The 18,293-nt window shown below is 41.6% G+C and overlaps 1 protein-coding gene across 1 annotated transcript in view; it reads right to left on the bottom strand.

Annotated features, from left to right (window-relative positions):
- Positions 1-718: 718 nt before the first annotated feature.
- Positions 719-18,293, bottom strand: part of grm6a (glutamate receptor, metabotropic 6a) — a 145,197-nt gene continuing 127,622 nt past the window's right edge. Inside the window, exons 11-12 of the mRNA XM_037684615.1 lie at positions 3,473-3,622; positions 719-865 (exon numbers count right to left, since the gene is read on the bottom strand). Of these exons, the coding sequence (XP_037540543.1) occupies positions 719-865; positions 3,473-3,622 (297 nt within the window). The remainder of the gene's footprint in view (positions 866-3,472; positions 3,623-18,293) is intronic.

The raw sequence follows: 18,293 nt of genomic DNA, 5'->3' as shown, positions 1-18,293 counted from the left end.
GTCAATGTGTACATTTAAGAAAAAGATCAAAGCTGAATTGTTAAAAAAGTATATATGAAGTAGCTTAGTGTGTGTTTTGTATTAGAATTAGAAACATTAGAAAGTTATTCATTTTGTTCTGTTACTTGAAAATTATTATGATTGAAATAATTGTTTGAAAAAAGGGGCAGTTATAATAAGATTTTTTCTTCTTTCTGCTGCCTTTCATTTTAAATCTTTTGTATCTTTTTTTATATTGTTATGGAATTGTTTTGTACTGTTTTAAAATGAATAAACTTTATACCATACCATACAATGCTCATTCTGTGACATGTTCCAAGCTTTATGCATCCGTGTATGTAATCTGTCTTGAATGTGTCCTTGCAAGTAAAATCCTGGTTAAATATCAGCCGTTTAGTGTGGTTCTTTTTGGGTAAACAAAGTCAGTGAGAGACATTTTCCTCTAACAAGACAAAAACAACAGGCTGAAACAAACAGTCTGAATCAAACAGCTACAATCCAAATCAAACAAAACAGCAACAACAGTTGAAACAAACAACGAAAATAGTTTGAAACAAACAAGAACAACTACAACAACAAAATTCTAAAGCAAAAATCTGAAACAAACAACAACAGTCTGAAACAAACAAAAAAAGTCTAAAATAAAAATATGAAACAAACAACAACATTACTAATTTGAAACAAACATAAGTAGCCAATCAGCAACAGCAAGTTGTGTTTAGACCTTGAAGCTTCTCTTCCTTTTCTGGACATTCTGCTCTGGGTGGATGATGATGATGTAAACTTTGGGGATGTAGAGCATCCCGAGTGAGACAGAGGCACTCAGAGACATGGACACAGTCAGAGTGGCTGTCTGGATGAACATCTGTGGAGATAGAAAAAGTCACAAAAGGGAATCATTTTCTCCTCAACTGAACAGATGCAGAACAACCACAACATGGAGCAGGTAGGTGAAAAGATTTTAATTTGGAAACATTTGGGCAGGTCCCTATAGTGTTAAAAACTTAGATCCTTAGATAGAGAACTTTACTAATTGGCTTTTCTATGTATGTGAATGTTCCTGTAAAGTGCCCTGAGACAACTTTTTTGTGATATGGCGCTATATAAATAAACTGAATTGAACCCTTTTCGTGAAATAAAAAGGGTGACTGGTACAATGGGCAGTAGTTGAAGCTTACTCTGGCGCTCTGACCCTGGCTTACTGAAGTTGGCTCTTGGGGCATGAAATGTCACCTCTCTGGTGAGGAAGGAGTCTGAGCTTGTGCGTGGGGTTATGAGGTACCAACTAGATATAGTCAGACTCACCTCAATGCAAGAAGTGGGCACTGGAACCAATTCTACTCTGGAGATGCCCAAGGTTAGAGGCGCTAGGCTGGTGTGGGCCTATTTATTGTCCTTTAGCTTAGTGCCTGTGCATTACAGTTTTCTTAAGGAGGGGTTGAAGGAGTGGTCTCTGACTGTTGTTTGTGCCTATGCATCAAACATCAGTTTGGCAAACCCAGCCTGAGAGTACATAGCAGGTGTGCTGGAAGGTGCTCTAGCTGAGGACTCTTTCTCCTCCTGTCCTGGGGACTTCATTGTCTATGTAAGTAGTGACAGTGTGACCAGGAGGTGCATGATTGAGAGGAATCACATCTCTGATTTTACCCAGATTGGTGTTCTGTTGGATGTCAGTGCAATTCATGGTTAGTCCATAACAAACATCATATTCAAACTTAGGCACACTACAATGTTTCTATAAGTGCACATGGCACAGGGACACCATAGGCCACTGATCAAAGATAGACTTTGTAGTTGTGTCATCAGATCTGCAGTTGCATATTTTGGACACTTCATGTGTTTATCTGCAACAACACACAAGAAATGCTGCTATCATAAAGATGCTGATGTTTTAAAACTACCAAATGTAGCAAAATCCTACCCTAATGTTCTTCTTTGAAACTGTTGTTTGTCTACAGAGGTCTGCTTCAGTTCTGATTAACTATGGTCTGTTTAAGATAATGTCAAAGGCACTGACTCTTAATAATACTCTTAATTCATAACCTGATGCATGCTCAATAATCCAGGTAGAAAAATCTAAAAAAGTTAAGTCTGGTCCTCTGGCCATTTAAAAAACAAAACAAACAAACAAAAAGTAGGAACATCCTGATGCATGCTCAATAATCCAGGTAGAAAAATCCAAAAAAGTTCAATCTGGTCCTCTGGACATTCAAAAAAACAAAAAACAAAAAGCAAAAAATATAGGAACGGTTCGTCTCTCATCCGAGAGACTTCCTTGATCCACTCTGAGAAGGTGCTATTTTAGAGACTGAGCTGAATACAGCACCTCAGACTGAGGAAGTCTCTCGGATGAGAGACGAAATGTTTCTATATTTTTTGCTTTGTTTTTTTTTTTTTGTTTTTTTGAATGTCCAGAGGACCAGATTGAACTTTTTTTGGAAAAAGTAGAAACATTTCATCTTTCATCCGAAAGACTTCTTCAGTCTGAGGAGCTGTGTTCAGCTCAGTCTTATAAATAGCACCTTCTCATAGTGGATCAACCAGTGTGCTGCTGACAGCCAAAACCAGCTGCTCACATGATCAAGAAGGGCCATCAGCCTAACAATGGATTGTTAGCACCCTGATGGCTGTTTGCTATTCACAGAGGGCTGAGTGATACTAGCAATAACAGCATTGTAAGAGGGAGATAGCTGAACACGGAGGCCTCCACCTCTGTTTAATGATGGACGGTTTATTTTCACAAAGATGGCCTCCTTTACTCCTCTCTCAAACCATCGTTCTTCTCTATTCAGGATGTGAACATCTTCATCCTTGAAAGAGTGACCGCTAGCCTGGAGATGAGTGTAGACCACAGAGTCCTGGCCTGATGATGTTGATCTTCTGTGCTGGGCCATCCTTTTGGCCAATGGCTGTTTAGTTTCCCCCATGTAAGACTGATCATAACCCTCCTGACACTGAACAGAATACACAATATTACTCTGTTTGTGCCAAGGGACTGGATCTTTGGGATGAACTAGTCTTTGCCATAATGTATTTTGGGGTTTAAAAGCCACTGGGACATTAGAAAATAAATGTCTTAGATTCTCTGATACTCCCGCAACATATGGAATGAACACTGGTCTGGGTCTGGGTTCCTCATTTTCACCTAATGGCTGGTTGGAGTCATGTTTTGTTCTGTTTTGTTTTGTTTCATTTTGTTGAATGTCCAGAGGACCAGACTTAACATTTTTAGACTTTTAATTCATGTTATTAACTTACTTTTATATATATGAATGCTTTTGTACAGTGCCCTGAAATGACTTCTGTTCTGACTTGGCGCTATATAAATAAAATGAATTGAATTGATGTATTCACTGATGCTCACCAGGTTTTCACCTGAATCAGACAAAGACTACATTCTGGAGCTCAAACATGAATCTGTCATTATCCACCTAGTCTTGTCTGGATTTACATTTTTCTGCCTGGTTCTTACCTTCTCGGTGGACTGAGCAGTACCAAAGAAGATGGGTACAAAGGCGAGCCAGACAATGCAGGTTGTGTACATGGTGAAGCCAATTGGTTTAGCTTCATTAAAAGTCTCTGGAACACCTCGACTCTTCACTGCATACACCGTACATGTTACCTAGCAACAGAAGAAGCAACTTTTATGACTGATGATTACTTAGTAACAGAGGAAGCAACCAGCTCCTCCATGAATTGAAACTTTATCGTGGTGGAGAAGCTTGTGTTCCTGAATGATCCTGAGTGTTGCTGATGGAGGCAATTGTCCCTGATAGGGTTTTCCAAGGCAACCTGGTCTTAGTGTTACTACAAAATGAAGGTGATGACCGGAGGTCAGTTGCTTATGTATCTAGATCAGTGACAACAGCAGAATGTAAATATGCTCAAATAAAAAAGGAGTGTCTAGAATTAGTAAATGGGTTTGAGAAATATCAATAATACATAAACGGACTACCAACATTAGATGTGCCCTCTTCTGTTCCGTCCCCCCACTTCACTGCTTTGCTCTCTTTCATCTTGTGAACGCTTTAATGAACCTCTTTTTTTCCTGCATACCTTCCTAATTCTAAGGAATTTGATCAGCTAGTTTCTCAACATTATGGATCAACTTCTCCCGATAGGAAGTCAGGGTAAGGAGGACCTTCTTACCTTGATGGAAACAATTGAATTCATGATGACAACTAGATTCTGCTGTTTGGGTTGTGACATCTGGATTGTCTACAAATTTGTGTGGATGTTTCAAAACGTGGCAGCGCTCAGACTAAATTATGTGGCGCTGCGTCAGAGAGATGGAGCAGGCTGTTATCAGGACTGTGAACTTTCTGGCAGCACCCATGAATGGTGGGAATAATCTTGAAGAAGCTGTAAGCTCAACTTTTATCATAAGGAATCAATTTGGCTGTTTGGAGTCACCATCAGAGAAATGTACCAGCGAGACTTTAAAAGGTAGAAACTGCAATTTACGAGTTCTCTTTGACCCAAACTGTGGCCTTGACGGCGGACTTATCACGATACCTCCTGTCATGTTTAGGAAAAACAAAGATGCTTTGTCTGTCTTCTCACCCCTCCCTTCCCCAAGGTCGTGGACATGTGACGGAACCTCAACCAAGCTGATGATAACAAACAACCCTTATCTGGACAATGGCTGAGGGGGGCTCTGGACCATGCTATGACATTCCCTTAAAATTAAATGCCTTCACTGGCCTATATGTATTATGTCTATGTTGCTTTGCTGTGGTAGGGTTTTTTTATGCCTCAAACCATGCCCTGTTTAGGACATGTTGTGAGAGAACTTTTTTATACCTTTTCTCCTCATGTTTTCTTCCCTTTTCTCATCTATGCAAAAATATTATTCTGAATAAGAATATCTCAGAAAGGGAACATTGGAAAGTGCTAAAGCCATGAACACACGGTGGGGAAGATGGGAAGACATCCTTCTGGATCCCAATTTAGAGATAGGACCTGCACAACCGGCTGACAAAAAGGTGACGAAAGCCACACCTATGGAACCAAAACCAAATGAATGGACCCTCTGCATATATGGATCAAAAAAGGGATTTGATCAGGTGATGCATTGGGGATTCATCCTGAAACAACATGGAAACAAGTGCTGCCGTAGAAGAGGGAGAGTTCCAGGAAGCGCCCAAACCAGGGAAGTAACAGCGGTACTGGAAGGACTGCTTGAACTGACAAACAGAAAAATAAAGATGGCAAGAATCGTAACAGACAGCTATTATTGCACACAAGCCCTGAAAGAGGATTTATCCATTTGGGAAGAGAATGGATTTGAGAGTGCAAAGGGGAAAGTGGTGGCTCATCATGACTTGTGGAAGAAAATAGCTGAGCTAAGGCTAAACCTACAGTTAGAGATAGAGCACCAAAAATCCTACACCAGAGAAGGAAAGCACTGGCAGGGAAATGATGAAGTGGATTGATATGTTCAACAAAGAAAGATCGTTTTTGTCGGGATCGAGAAGTGGGACAGTACCTCCCAGGGTAGGAGGGTCCCAGAAGAGTACGTGGTTCAGGTGGTACAGAGTGTGCATGACACCCTAGGACATGCAGGAGTATTGCCTACACGTAAGGAATTAGAGAAGCAGGAGCTCTGGATTCCCTTGAAACAAGTCCGTAAGGTGCTACAGGACTGTGAAGTATATGGTCACGGCGTGGACACCGAATGGATGGGCAGACTATTAAGAGTACCACACCATGGGGTTCTGTGTGCATGGACATTGCCGGACCCATGGAAGTCACTGGAAAGAAGGGAGAAAATACCTTCTAGTGCTAGTGGATTCTATGTCAGGGTACGTAATAGTGAAACCAGCAAGGAAGGCTAACGGGAACAGCGTGGTCAGCATGCTGGAGCAAGTTTGTGGGTCGTTAGGTGTGCCAAAAGAACTAAGAACTGATAAAGGAACATATTTCCGCAATGCACAAGTTGACCACTGGTGCCGGACATTTGGGGTGATGCGTGTTTACTCACCACCCTACACACCACAAGCCAACGGAGTTGCCGAAAGAACAATAGGTCTGGTCAAAAATTAGATAGCTAAAAATGTTCACACCAAAGAATGGAGTACCAAGACTGTGGAGATAGGGCAAGTGTTGAATGACAGGCATCAAGCTAATAGGCCCTCCCCTGCAGAGGAACTCAACCAACAACAGTTCACCACCCAGGAGAGTGGGCAGGACTCTAAGGATAAGGAGGAACAGCCAGAACTTGACATCTCATTCAAGGTGGGACAGAAGGTGTGGATTAAGGCACAGGATCACACAATAACTACAGCAGTAAAGCCTAAATACAGCACCACAGACAGAGTAAAGAAGATATTAGATAAGAACAGTTGAGCTAGAACAGAAAGGGATCCAAGGAGTAGAGCAACTGAAACCAATTCCTAGCTGAGTTGAAACCAGAAACCAGAGTATGGCCAATGAACCAAGCACCATGCTCCCCTACATCAGAATGGCCACTGTATATGGGGGAGTTGTATTATGAAGAACGACTTCAGGGTTTTGGGCAGGTAGAGCACTGAAGACAATGGAATATACTAAAAAAGGATACCTGTCAACAGAAAATGAAGCCATCAAGTAGAGCGAATTGTAGAACAACTGTGTAATTTACTTGAAGCCCAGCAGCCTTCCACTTCGCTGGGAAGGCCCAGGGAGGAAGAAGCCTCTCAAAACTACAACTGACAAGCTGGATGTCCAAGATATGGAAGTAAAGCCCGTGAAGGTGATGGACACTTTCATCTGCGGTGAATATAGAATTGCTACTCTACCACGGATAACCATCCCACAGTGGGAATTATATGGACCACGCCCAAAAGAATGTACTTGTGAATGGGATGGGACCGCCGTCAAATAATGTGAAGACTGCTCAATCCAAATGCAAGATGGATGGCTACTCTACTCAGAAAGAGCTGAGGGTTGGCAAATAAGAAGGTATTATGATCCACTAAAATCCTTCAAAACTCAACTAGATGAGAAGTTTGAAGCCCCTAAAAGATCCCTGTAGTACTAGGGTATAATGTGGAACCAAATGGTAAACCAACTGCACCGCCTCTGTACCCTAGGTTAGGTGGAGTAGGTGAAGGGATGAAAACCGTGAGAGGCAAAATGCGCTGGAACCCTCGAGACTTGTTAGAACAGTCAGTGCAGCAGTCTTGGCCTTACAGCCCCTCTATGGGGAAAGCAAGAGATACGCCCCTTGGCACTAATCAGTACCCACTAGTTTTCAGAGTGTTTCGAGACCCGAGGGAAACAAACAACGCTGAAGACCGACAGCTGCCTGATGAGGTAAAAGACAAAGCCCAGAGAGGTGGGTGGGAAGGTCCCTGGGAGCTGGTGACATGGGCCCAACTTATAGCTGAGGTAATATTAAACCAAGATCTTCCATTGGTAGACCTACCTGACGTTCCTCGTGAAGGAGGAACTAGATACTTAAATCTGTATTATTATACAACTAGCTTAGACACATAGGCTGTGCAAGGGGCAAGGGCAAAGCAGAAATCAGCTGAATACTTAGTGACATCGGAGGCCTGGGAGCGACACAGGGCACTGCAGATTCCTGGAACTGCTGCCCAGTGTGTAGACACTCCCATACTGTCTGACTCCACCCACAGAGTTAGAGTTTCTGTGCAGATGATTGTGGTACCATACCATATAGGGGAGTATACTCAGTTGGAGCAACACTCAGCACAATCGAGGAAAGTAGAGACGAGAAAGAAACATCCCAAACAAGTAAATCAGAGAAAAGACAAAGTGTACTGAATGCCTGGGCTTCAAGACGTTTCAGAAGAAATGGATGCAGAAAGACAAGAAAGCGGAAAAATAATACCAAAACAACGGGGCGCTAGAACAATCAATGAATCTCACAGAAAAAGGAACCGGAAAAGCAGTACTAAAACGGTGGATCAAATTATACGATGCCCTTATTGGCTTTGGGGGGTGAAGAGACAATGTAAAGCTAGTTGATTGGATCGGGACGAAGGTAAAGTGGGGAAGGATTCAAGTTCCCCAGGGGGATAGTCACCGAAATACACAGGGACTAATCCACTCAGACATATGGAACCTGATGATTCAACGGCATAGGGCTAGACCATACAGGCCTGCCCTGGTCGTGGGAAGAAAATTGATAGAATTAGATCGGCCCATAAAGGACTATTCGATGCTCAAGCACTGTACAGAAAGTTCTTACAATTTGCTAGTGAACTACGATTGACCAAGGGATCTTACAGAGGCATATTACGAATATGGCCATCCAATAAACTCCCTACTCGACTATCTGGGGGAACCACGGAATCCCTGCCTGATGGGAACACCATGGATTTTTAATATTGTCCACTGCGAGGTAGCTGGGAAAAGAATGAAGCTCAAGTGGGGCCCCAATTACCTGGGGATCTACTAGGCACCGTTCTGTGAAATTTCCGTAGGTGAAATGGCGATTTGGACAACCAGCCCAGCCATGCAGAGGGAGACCTACACAAGAGAATGTAACCCAAACTGGGTTGTCATTAAAAACTCAAGCCTCCCGTTACAAATGTTGCATGATAGGGTTGTAACTCCATACGGCGACAGCCACGCTCCACCTATCAGAATGGGTCATAGAGTGAAAGTGTCATATAGAGGGCACCCATTGGTGATCCAAGTAGCTGTGTTGAAAAAACAAGGCCAAGCATATCACCAATATACAGAGAAGATATTCTAAGTGGATTTCCGGACCACCATGGAACACCAGGAGCAACAAAGCTCCACGGGCGATCCCTACGCATTTTGCCAGTACGAAATGCTACAGGGTCCTCAGCTTGAACCTGAGTATTGGAGTGTGCTCTAGTGGAAGTGGGTGTGGAGAGGAATGTATCAAAGCCTGTCACACCCCTCACCTTTCTGTATGAAACTTTTTAAAGGACAGGTGACCAGAGAGCAAAGCCACTTCCCAGAAAAGGATCAAGAGCCCAGTACCTCCTCAACACGTGGACTTCTGTACCCCTCTGTACCTTCATGGCATCCCTATTGCCCCGCCGGGATGGCACTCCTGTTAGGGGAGTAACAAGGAAAAAGCAAACTAACGAGATCTGAAAAACAAATTAATTAAACAGAAAACAGTATCAACCCACAAATGGGATATCCAGAAAGAAGACATAGTGGAATCGAAAAAAATAGATGACAATTGTGAGTGTATTGCTCCAACGAAATGGGGTTGGCCCAATCATCACAGCACTGCTCCGATTCGGAGAGCCAGTGCTGCTGGACGAACCAAAACATGATTTTTCTATGTGGAAGAACTGCACTAAAAACTATTTTTACACAAACATGGACTATTATAGAAAACCTCGCTTAGAGGAATCCCAGAAGGAACAATGCCTACGCCCGGTGAAGCTCCCCTCTTATGGAACTATAATATATCCCTGTCCACCAACCTCCCCATGGATATTTAATGTTGTCTACATAATGATGGCCGGAAAAAGGATCAAGGTCAAATGGGGACCAAACTACCGTGAATCGTATCAGAGTCAGTTCTGCGAAATCTCAGTGGGAGAAATGGTGATCTGGACCACAAGCCCACTTATGGTAAAATCCATCCATAAGAAAGTAAGTACACCGGAGCGGTATATAATAGAAAATTAACACCTTCCCCTACGAGTGGTGAAAGATCGAGTGATAACACCATGGCACCATTGGGCAAACTCACGGGCTCGCATGGGCTACAGAGTACAACTGTTGTATAAAGACAAACCCTTAATAACTCAAGTAAAAACATTAGCAGAATTTGGCCCTAGTCAGGATGCAGTACGTGACCAGTTATGGGATATCACACATCAAGAGATGTTAAACAGGGTACTATATCGTAAGTGGTCGCAACTGCTGTATGGCCCCCAGTCTGAACCTGAGAAGTGGGCGGTAACTCAGTGGAAACGGGTGTGGAGGGGGTTGCAGCCTGGGTTGCCACACCCCTCACCGCTCTACTTAGAACTTCTTAAAGGAAGAGTAACCAGAACCCGCGGGCACTCTGAACAGAAACCTGACACTAAGACCTCCAAGAAATCACTGAAACATAAAACCACTTAAAAGCACGGACCCAGATAGCAATGATTCAGATGAGACTGATGATCTAGTGACCCCTGACCGACCTAAGGAATGCACAAGGATTACGATTTTGGATAAAGCGGCTTGTCTACAAACCCTGCTGCGGGGACTTGTAGTGTTCATATGCTTTGTAATGTTTTTGGTTATATTATACCAGGCAGGAATCAGACCATGGAGCCTGACACACGTAAAGGTTTCCCATGGAAAATCCAAGTACACCATCATGACCTGCTGGGACATCACATCAAGAAATGTCTTCATACCATGGAATCACAACGACACTCTTCTGAACCAGACAGTGATATGGAATTGAGTACGAAAGGCAGGCTACGACGCTTGGGTGCAGAAACTGGACGAAACACCTGAGTGGCTGATAGCCATTGAGGCCAAAAATTTGACCGGACATGATCGGACCATATCCAACCTGTTGTTGCTGCCAGATGGAGTGGTGACCTGGATGGTGTTCTTAAAGCAGCATGTTAGGAGACAGACAAGGTGCAACTGGATCCATCCAGACAGAGAATAACCAGAGTGGCACTGTGATTGGGGCTGTCGACCTCTGATGGGGCTGGGTCATCAGGGCTACTGGGAAGCTGAGGTGATTTATCCTGCCCCACCGAAAGATGACAGCTGCCAAACAATAATCCCTCGTTTGGAGTTTTGGAGTAACATTCACTTAGAGTGCGATAAAATCCCACCTAGAAACATTACCAGGCCATTTCGAAATTCAACCAGTCTGAGAACCATTCACACAGTGAGGCACAAAAAGGTGTTTAGACCTAATGTCACGCTAATACGACCCCACACTCGACCTCGGAAAGTACCAAATGAACTGTCCAATCACACCAAGGAGGTGGTAAAGGCCGTGAGCGAACACTGTCAGGCACACAAGTTGAAAGAACTTCCCATCTGCTACTGGAACTTGTATGGTGAGTGCAAATCTCAGAATTATCTGCCAATAACTCCTGTCATGAATCAACGGTACTATTACTGGAGCTGGGCAGCTATATTCCACCCTGTTAATGCCTGGCATGAAGATTGGCTGAATATGACCTTACCTTGGGTCTGGGTGGTCCCGAACCTGCCCCACTTTGAAGGTGACTTTGCGGAGGGGCACGCTAGGACATACCTGGGCCTTCAGGGACCCTATTTTTCTGATATGTACGTGCTGAGGCTACCAAAACTGAGCAAGCTCCTTAATGCCCCAAAAAGAGATTGACAAAATAGATAGATGTGTGGCTGAACATATTTTAAATAGCCTTAACAACTCAGTGTGGGAGAGTAGTGGTGCATCATCTAGATGCCAGCTGTGGGAAACAGAAGTAGCAGTCATGTCAACTTGGCATTATGATTGCACTGAATTAATAGTAGCCGGGACTATCAAAGTCCTACTGCAGGCCTGGCATAAGTACCATAATAGAGATAAGTAATGCACTTGGTGGGGTTTTCAGGAAGAAGAGATAACAGAGTGGGTTGCACCCTGTTTATACCGCTCGTCTAATTACTGGATCAGATACCAATTTTTAGCAACTGTGTACTCCAAAGAACAGGACATTTGGTCTAGTGCCTTGTACCTCCCAGACAGGTACGTGAGTCCGAGACCATGGCACATGAGTTGTGATAAAGTCACAGAATACACAATAAGCCTGGCCTGAAGACCCTGTAACGAGATTCCTGGATGGGAGAGCTATTGTCAGAGTTACTATGGTACAGAATACTCCACCCATGCAGCTGAAGTCATGTGAAAAAAGTATTGCAACCTATGGAAATGGTCCATACCAGATGACACTACTTGCACACAAGTCATTTTAGGACACAAGTTAAAAATTAAGAAAAGTCTCCAAGGAGTGATCATCCCCTTCGTCTCAGACTCCATGATCGCCCTAGCTGAAGGACATGCCGTAAGATGCCACCTGTGCCTTGGTGATGAAGTGTGGGGCTACGAATGGGTAGGCCCAAACAAGATTTATTCTAATCTCACTTGTCTATATCCAGAAGAAACCTGGAAAAAATGTGGCAAAGGAGAGAATGAGCATAGTTGTGCATGGTATGAAACTGTGAGTTACACTGTGGGCCGCAAGGTGCAGGAGGTAGTCCATGAGGTTGGGGAAGTGATCAAAGAAGGAGGAAAGACAATTGAAGGATGGATGGTCGATCTATTCCTTTAAATCTGGCCTTATTTGGTAAGCCTGGTTGGAGTAATGGCCGTAGCCTTATTAGGACGTGTGCTCCTACAAGAATGCCTTAGAGCTATGTGCCACCCATGGGGGAGGAACTACAAGCCACTCCCACCTGAACCGGGCGTTGGCCCAGCATAAAATGAGAAGGGTAAGGAAGTGGACTCACATCCACCCCGGAGCAGCAGCGAGCAAGACCCAAGACTTGGATACCATGATGCCTAACTCCAGAAACCTAACAGCAGCCTCTACTTTGCCAGAAGTGAGTACAATGCTATGGACACCTTTCACCACAACAAATAGCTCACCTACTATGCCACACTGTCCAACATACTACAAAGGGGGACAAGTACAATATTATCTACTGCTATTCGCATGGATGTGTTATTGTCACACCGGAGAATGGGACAACAGCCGATGGGTGCGTTACTTTACTGCTATCCAAAGCAACGCGAAGCTGATTGTTTCACACGTGTTACTTCAAAGAGCTAAGTTACTGCCATCCCTGTTTGTCACTTACTTACTGGGACGAGTCAAACCAACCTGCCGACATATTGAACCATTTGAAGCTTACGGATTAATTTGTGAGGCAGACCAAAGAGGAGAGAGTTACAGTAATCGATTCGAGAAATGACCAGACTGTGAACCAGGATGGAAGCAGAGTGTGGAGAGAGGGATGGACGGAGACGGTTGATATTTCAAAGGTGGAAATATGCAGACTGGGTAATACTATTGATGTGAGGGTGGAAAGAGAGAGTGCTGTCAAGAATGACACATTAAGGACTTGGTAATAGTTCTTCAAAATCCTATTCTGTCTGACCATTTTTTAATAACCTTTGAGTTTACATTAAATGACTACACTGTCAATGAGAGTAAATTTCATCTCAGCAGGTGCTTATCAAAAATGCTGTAACCAAATTTAAACAATCTCTTCCATCAATGTTTTCCTCTGTCTTACAGAGTAATGCATCAGAGAACAGTGACTTAGATCATCTAGTTGATCATCTTACAACTTCAATGCAAACTTCACTTGATGAAATTGCTCCACTGAAAAAGAAAGTAATCAATCAGAGGAAACTGGCTCCTTGGTTCAATTCTGTTACGTACTTTGAAGCAGACATCTAGAAACCAGGAGAGAAAATGGCTCTCTACTAATGTTGAAGAATTTTATTTAACTTGGAAAGATAGTCTGCTAACATATAAAAAAGCTCTCCATAAAGCTAGAACTTTATATTATTCATCTTTAATAGAGGAGAATAAAAATAGCCCTAGGTTTATGTTTAGTACTATTGCTAGACTAATTAAAAGTCCCATTTCTGTTGAACCATTTATCTCTACAACTATAAGTAATGATGACTTCATGAGATTCTTTATAAATAAAATTATTTCAATTGGAGAGAAAATTCAAACCATCCTTCCTTCTACTATCTCTAGTCCCCTGTCAAATGAGGCAACTTTAAAAATTTCACTAGAGCCTGATTTATGTTTGGACAGTTTTTGTCCTTTTGAGCTCTCTGATTTGTCAAAAATATTAACCTCATCCAAACCATCCACATGCCTGCTAGATCCCATCCCAACCAGACTGTTTAAAGGGGTGTTTCCCCTAATTGATGTCCACATTTTGGATTTGCTTAATTTGTCTTTAATGATTGATTACGTACCACGGTGCTTTAAGGTTGCTGTAATTAAACCTTTACTTAAGAAATCTGACCTTGATTCAGAAATCCTAGCCACTTTTAGACCTATATCTAACCTAACATTCAGCTCAAAAATTCTAGAGAAAATAGTTGCAGGTCAATTGCATGAACATCTACAAAGAAATAATCTGTTTGAAGAGTTTCAGTCAGGGTTTAGAGCTCATCATAGCACAGAAACAGCACTAGTAAAAGTCACTAATGATATTCTCATGGCCTCAGACAATGGACTTGTGTCTATACTGGTCCTATTAGACCTCAGTGCTACATTTGATACAGGTGATCATAATATTCTATTACAGAGATTTGAATATGATATTGGGATTACAGAAACAGCTCTAAAATGGTTTAAATCATATTTAGCTGATAGAATGCAGTTTGTACATATAAATAATTAATATTTTTCATACACAAAAGTTAGTCATGGAGTTCCTCAGGGCTCAGTGCTTGGACCAATACACTACTTTATATATGCTTCCATTAGGAAATATTATTAAACAACATAGGATAAATTTGCATTGTTATGCTGATGACACACAATTATATTTGTCCATAAAACCCAATGAATCCATTCAGTTACTTAAGTTACAAGCATTTCTTAAAGACATAAAATCCTGGATGACCCTTAATTTTCTGCTATTGAATACTGACAAGACTGAGGTTTTGTATTTTGGACCTGAGCATCTAGGGAATACATTTTATGTTTTTCACCATCCTTGGATGGCATTAATCTGGCCTCCAGTTCTAATGTTAAAAATGTTATTTTTGATCAGGAGTTATCTTTTAACCCCCTCAATAAAAATGTGACTAGAACTACCTTCGTCCACTTGCGTAATATTGCTAAAATTAGAAACATCTTATATAAAAATGATGGAGAAAAACTGGTTCATGGGGGGTGCTCGCGTGCAGCAATGGAGTAGACGTGTTTGTATATGACCCTTAATTTTCTCCTGTTGAACACAGACAAAACTGAGTTTTGGTTTTTGGACCTGAGCACCTTAGGAATGAATTTTTCAGTCTTTCTTCCTCCTTAGATGACATTAATCTGTCCTCCAGCTCTAATGTTAAAAATCTTGGTGTTATTTTTGATCAGGACATGTCTTTTATCCCCCACATTATAAACGTTACTGGAACTGCCTTCTTCCACCTGCGTAATATCACTAAAATTAGAAACATCTTATCTAAAAATGATGCAGAAAAACTGGTCCATGCATTTGTCACATCTAGACTGGACTATTGCAATGGTTTATTATCTGGACGTCCAAATACTTCTTTAAAACATCTTCAGTTGATCCAAAATGCTGCTGCCAGAGTCTTAACCGGAGTTAGTAGGAGAGATCATATTTCTCCAGTTTTAGTTTCTCTCCATTGGCTCCACGTCAAGTCCAGAATAGAATTCAAAATCTTACTTCTAACCTACAAAGCTCTCAACAACCTGGCTCCATCTTATATTACAGATCTTATTGTTCCTTATTGTCCTTATTGTTCTTATATTTTCCTAACAGAGCACTCCGTTCTCAGACTGCAGGTTTACTTGTAGTTCCTAGAATTTACAAAAACAGAATGGGAGGCAAATCTTTCAGTTATCAGGCTCCTCTCTTCTGGAACCAACTTCCAATCTCTGTCCGTGAGGCTGACACATTATCCAGTTTTAAAACTAGGCTTAAGACTTTCCTTTTTGCTAAATCCTCTAGTTAGGATCAGCTTGGGTTTCCTGAGCTGTCCCTTAGATTTGCTGCTATAGGCTTAGACTGCTGGAGGACAAATTGACCACAACTTTCACTCTACTACTGTCTTTACTTACTCTGCTCAACCTGTTTTGTATTTGCAATTATTTTTTCTATCCATAACATGTGGGTTCTTTTGTCTTTCAGATACACCTGGACCTATACCTGGACCTACCATTCTATGTTCGTCTGTCTCTCCTTCCTGTCCTCTCAACCAGCCGGTCAAAGCAGATGGCCATTTGTCCTGAGCCTGGTTCTGCTGGAGGTTTCTTCCTTTTAAAAGGGAGTTTTTCCTTTCCACTGTTGCCATTTTGCTTGCTCAGGATGGGAGACTGCAATGAAGCCAAGATTCAACTTGTCTGCTGGATTCCTTAGATAGAGAACTTTACTAATTGGTTTTTATGTATGTGAATGTCTCCTGTAAAGTGCCCTGAGACAACTTTGTTGTGATTTGTCGCTATATAAATAAACTGAATTGAACTGAATTGTGTAGAGCTCCGTGTCACTGCCTAAATTTAACAAACTACTACTTAAGATCTATTCTTTTTTCTTTTTCCACTGGAAGACCAGTAGATATCTGATAGATCAGTATATGTATTGCAGTTTTGGTTGATTTCATAATGCCAAAGAAAGGTGAAACCCAGAAGCCGGATTCCCAGTCTATCTCAGCTGTTAGCAACGAGGCTATTTTAGATCAATCAACCTTTATTTATACAGGTAAATCCCATTGAGCCTCGAGGACTCATTTACAAGAGAGACCTGATTTCAACAAAGAAAGATGACAACAATGGACAACAGCAACTACAATAAGCAGTTATAAAAACTCATACTAGTTTTTTTTTTGTTTTTTTTGTTTTTTAACAAATAGGATGGCTAAAAGGAAAAAGGTAACAAAACAAAAAAAACAAAACAAAAAAAAAACCCAGCTAGATTCCAAGACAAATGTATAAAACTAAAAACAGGAACATGTCTGCATTGGTCCCTGCCAGGAGTCCAACAGATTCTTAAAGCCACTTAGATGCCGTTAATAGCCACAAAGATGAACTCTCTAAAGTTTGCACTCTCGTGGATTCTCTCAAGAAGTTGCTGGAAGGTCACTTGGACTCCATTGAGGCTCGTTTAACAACATTACAAATAAAAAATTAAAAAAAACATTGCAAATAGAACACAGTGATGCCCAGCACCGCTTAGACCATATAGATAAAGCTCTTACCTCTACTGATGTCCGTGTTGCGGCATTGGAGGCTACATGTAGTGAGCTAGCTGCAGCTAACGGGCTTCTCAAAGCAAAAATTAATGACCTGGTAGGACGCTCACGCAGACAAAACATCCGGATTGTTGGCTTCAAGGAGGGGGAAGAAGGTGGCAATCCTACAGAGTTTGTTTCTAAACTCATTTTGGAGCTGCTTGGTCATGACAACTTTTCCAAGCCTGAAAAAATCGATAGAGCACATCGCGCCCTGAGACCGAAGCCACTTCCCAACGAACGACCACGAATCATCATCGCCAGAGTGCACATCGACCGTGACGTGATGAATATCCTGCGGCTGAGTCATCAGCAAGCCCTGCTGTTATATCACGGCCAGAGAGTCTCATATTCCCAGACTGCACGTCGGAGGTTTCAGAGCAGCGTCAGGCATTCAACATTATGAGGAAAAAGCTCCTGGATGCCGGGGCCAAGTGTTCCCTGCGTTTCCCAGCCAAGCTGCAAGTCTCTTTAAATGACACAGTGAAAACATATACCTCACCAACTGATGTGGAACAGTTTGTCAATTCGTTGACACATAACAGGTGACTCTGTCAAGCTTCCAATGTTAATGTTTGTCAACAATACAAAGTAGTTCTGTTGCACATCAACATTCATGTGTGTATGCATGTATATGTGCATGCATTGTGCATGTGTATATATATGTATATATGTGTTTATATGTATATGAATGTGTGTATATATATATATATATGTTTGTATATGTATACATGTGCATATGTGCATATTTATTTTTTATTTCATTATTTTTCTTTTGGAGGTATACACGGCCCACTGAGTTTAGGTTACTTGTGGTTTTCTATTGCTGTTATCCAGCAGCTTCCACTGTCGATTGAAGGATATGCCGTTTAGTTGTTACTATGGCAGGGTTGAGTTTTGGGGGATTTTGTTTTTTTTTGTGTGTGTTTATGAGTGTGAAACTGTCCGCATTTTGTTTTGTTTTTCATGTCAGCCACTATTGTTACATCATTATATTAAAAGCAGGATAACATTACATCTAAGTCAGGCATGAGTCCTATTACATTTGTCTCCAGGAATTGTAAAGGTCTTGGTATGGTATGGTATAAAGTTTATTCATTTAAAAAAAGTACAAAACAATTCCATAACAATATAAAAAAGATACAAAAGATTTAAAATGAAAGGCAGCAGAAAGAAGAAAAAATCTTATTATATCTGCCCCTTTTTTCAAACATTTATTTCAATCATAATAATTTTCAAGTAACAGAAAAAATGAATAACTCGTTCTAATTTTTCTAATTCTAATACAAAACACACACTAAGCTATTTCATATACATTTTTAACAATTCAGCTTTGATCTTTTTCTTAAATGTACACATTGAC

Source organism: Nematolebias whitei, chromosome 11 (genome assembly GCF_014905685.2).
Source record: "Nematolebias whitei isolate Nwh7 chromosome 11, NemWhi1, whole genome shotgun sequence".
Classification (NCBI taxonomy): Eukaryota; Metazoa; Chordata; class Actinopteri; order Cyprinodontiformes; family Rivulidae; genus Nematolebias; species Nematolebias whitei.
Note: the sequence above shows the minus strand (reverse complement) of the source record. Positions and strands in the feature narration are given on the sequence as shown.